At 25.2% G+C, this 1,842-nt stretch overlaps 1 protein-coding gene across 1 annotated transcript; it reads left to right on the plus strand.

The window, feature by feature from the left end:
* Nucleotides 1-393: 393 nt before the first annotated feature.
* Nucleotides 394-1,842, plus strand: T551_03756 (uncharacterized protein; the record flags this gene model as incomplete). Its single annotated transcript, XM_018376019.1, has 3 exons — nucleotides 394-454; nucleotides 493-583; nucleotides 641-1,842. Coding segments are annotated over 3 exons (1,354 nt in total), but the record flags the coding sequence as incomplete, so codon positions are not given.

Here is a 1,842-nt window from a genome sequence, read left to right on the forward strand (position 1 = left end):
ACTCGGAAAGTTAAATTCAAAAAATAAAGCAGATGTAGAAAAGATCAAGACAATACTATTTATATCTATAAAAATAAAGTAAAAGATAGAGAATAATATTAAAAAGAGTATTAGAAAGTAAAAATCATAAAAAATATTAATAAAATTATATTGTTTAAAACGTTTATTATATTTTTATTTTAAAAATATTTTTTTATGAAAATTTACGTATTAGAAAGCAAAAATCCACCAAAAGTAAAAATATCTAAGTATAATACAAAATAATACACATTTACCTATTTATTTATTGTATTTTATTATTATCGTTTATCGCTATTTTTTAGTGAGAACGATATTTTTCGATGTCAAATGTGAAGCACTTTTTATAAAAATTATTATTTGTTACCATTATAGATGAAAGCATTTGCATTAGCCAGCTTTCTTGGCATAGCGTATGCTTTTTCAAAAAACATTGGTATTATATTTTATTTTTTCGGATTTTTAACTTTTTAGAATCTATTTATAAAGAATCTTTAAATCCATTACAAAATCCACCACAAAATCCACCACAAAATCCGTCACAAAATCCATTATTGTATATAACGTACAAAAACCTTTAAATAATACTAGAACTTGTAAAATTAACAAATTATTTATTTAGTGAAGGAAATATTTTTGCTTTAATTCTAAAAAATGCAATGAATACTGAATGTAAAGCAAGGCTAAGAAAATACTGTGAAAATTTAAGAAATATGACTCAAATGCTAAAAAGCTCCTTCAAAGCATTAGAAGAACTATGCCAAGAAACGAAACTAGATGAAAAGTGCAATGATTTAAAAGAAAATATTATGAGAAGATGTGCTGCACTTGAACGAAGTTTGCAAGATATCCAGACTAAACCATCTCCAAGTACTTTTGAATGTCTGTATCAAAATGAATGTATGCGTATAGAAGAAGCATGTTCAATAAAAGTTAATGAAAAATGCAATTATTTAAGAGCATTTTGTAGAGAAAAAAGACGAGATGATTTGAAAACAGAATTTCTTTTAAGAGCCTTATCTGGAAATTTAAAAACTCAAGAAGAGTGTGAGAAAATAATCGACAAAAAGTGTCTTGCGTTCATGGGAGAAAGCGATGAACTGATGAAGTTTTGTTTAATCCCCTTAAATAGATGTAACGAACTCGTGAAATTAATGGAGACAAAATGTAGTAGTTTAGAATTTGAGGCAAAACTTTTTATCGAAAAGACTAAAATATCAAAAGAAGAATGCATTTCATTATTTGAGAAATGCTATTTTCATAAATCAAATTGCAATAACACTCTTGATAATGAATGTAGAGAAATAGAAAAAAAGTGTGAAAATGAAGTAGAATACAAATATTTTTCTTTACCATTTAATCCAGTAGGAAAAGAAATTATATTAATAGAAAAAGTTGGAAAAGAAAAAATATTCAAAGACGAAGTTGGAAAACCAGGGATAAAAGATACAATTGATCTTTTAGTATTATTATCAAATAATTATTTAGATGATTGCAAAAATTATATTGAAAAGTGTCATAAACTTTGCAGCCTTTTACCTCAATTAGAGGATTTATATGACAGTGCTAAGGAAAAAATGAATAAAAGCAAAGAAGAAGTATGTGATACCTTAAAAGAAAAATTAAAGCCTAAATGTAGGTTTTTTAAATCAAAATTATATGATTTATCACTATCAAATACTAAAAAAGACAATGAAGATGCTACTCTTATAAAATGGACCAAGCAATCTACTGAGTTTAATGAAAAGCTTTGTATAAATTTAGAATCAAAATGTTTTTATTTAAGGAAACCATGTAGTGATGAGGGTATTAAAATGTCTAATG

Source organism: Pneumocystis jirovecii (genome assembly GCF_001477535.1).
Source record: "Pneumocystis jirovecii RU7 chromosome Unknown supercont1.70, whole genome shotgun sequence".
Taxonomy (NCBI): domain Eukaryota; kingdom Fungi; phylum Ascomycota; class Pneumocystomycetes; order Pneumocystales; family Pneumocystaceae; genus Pneumocystis; species Pneumocystis jirovecii.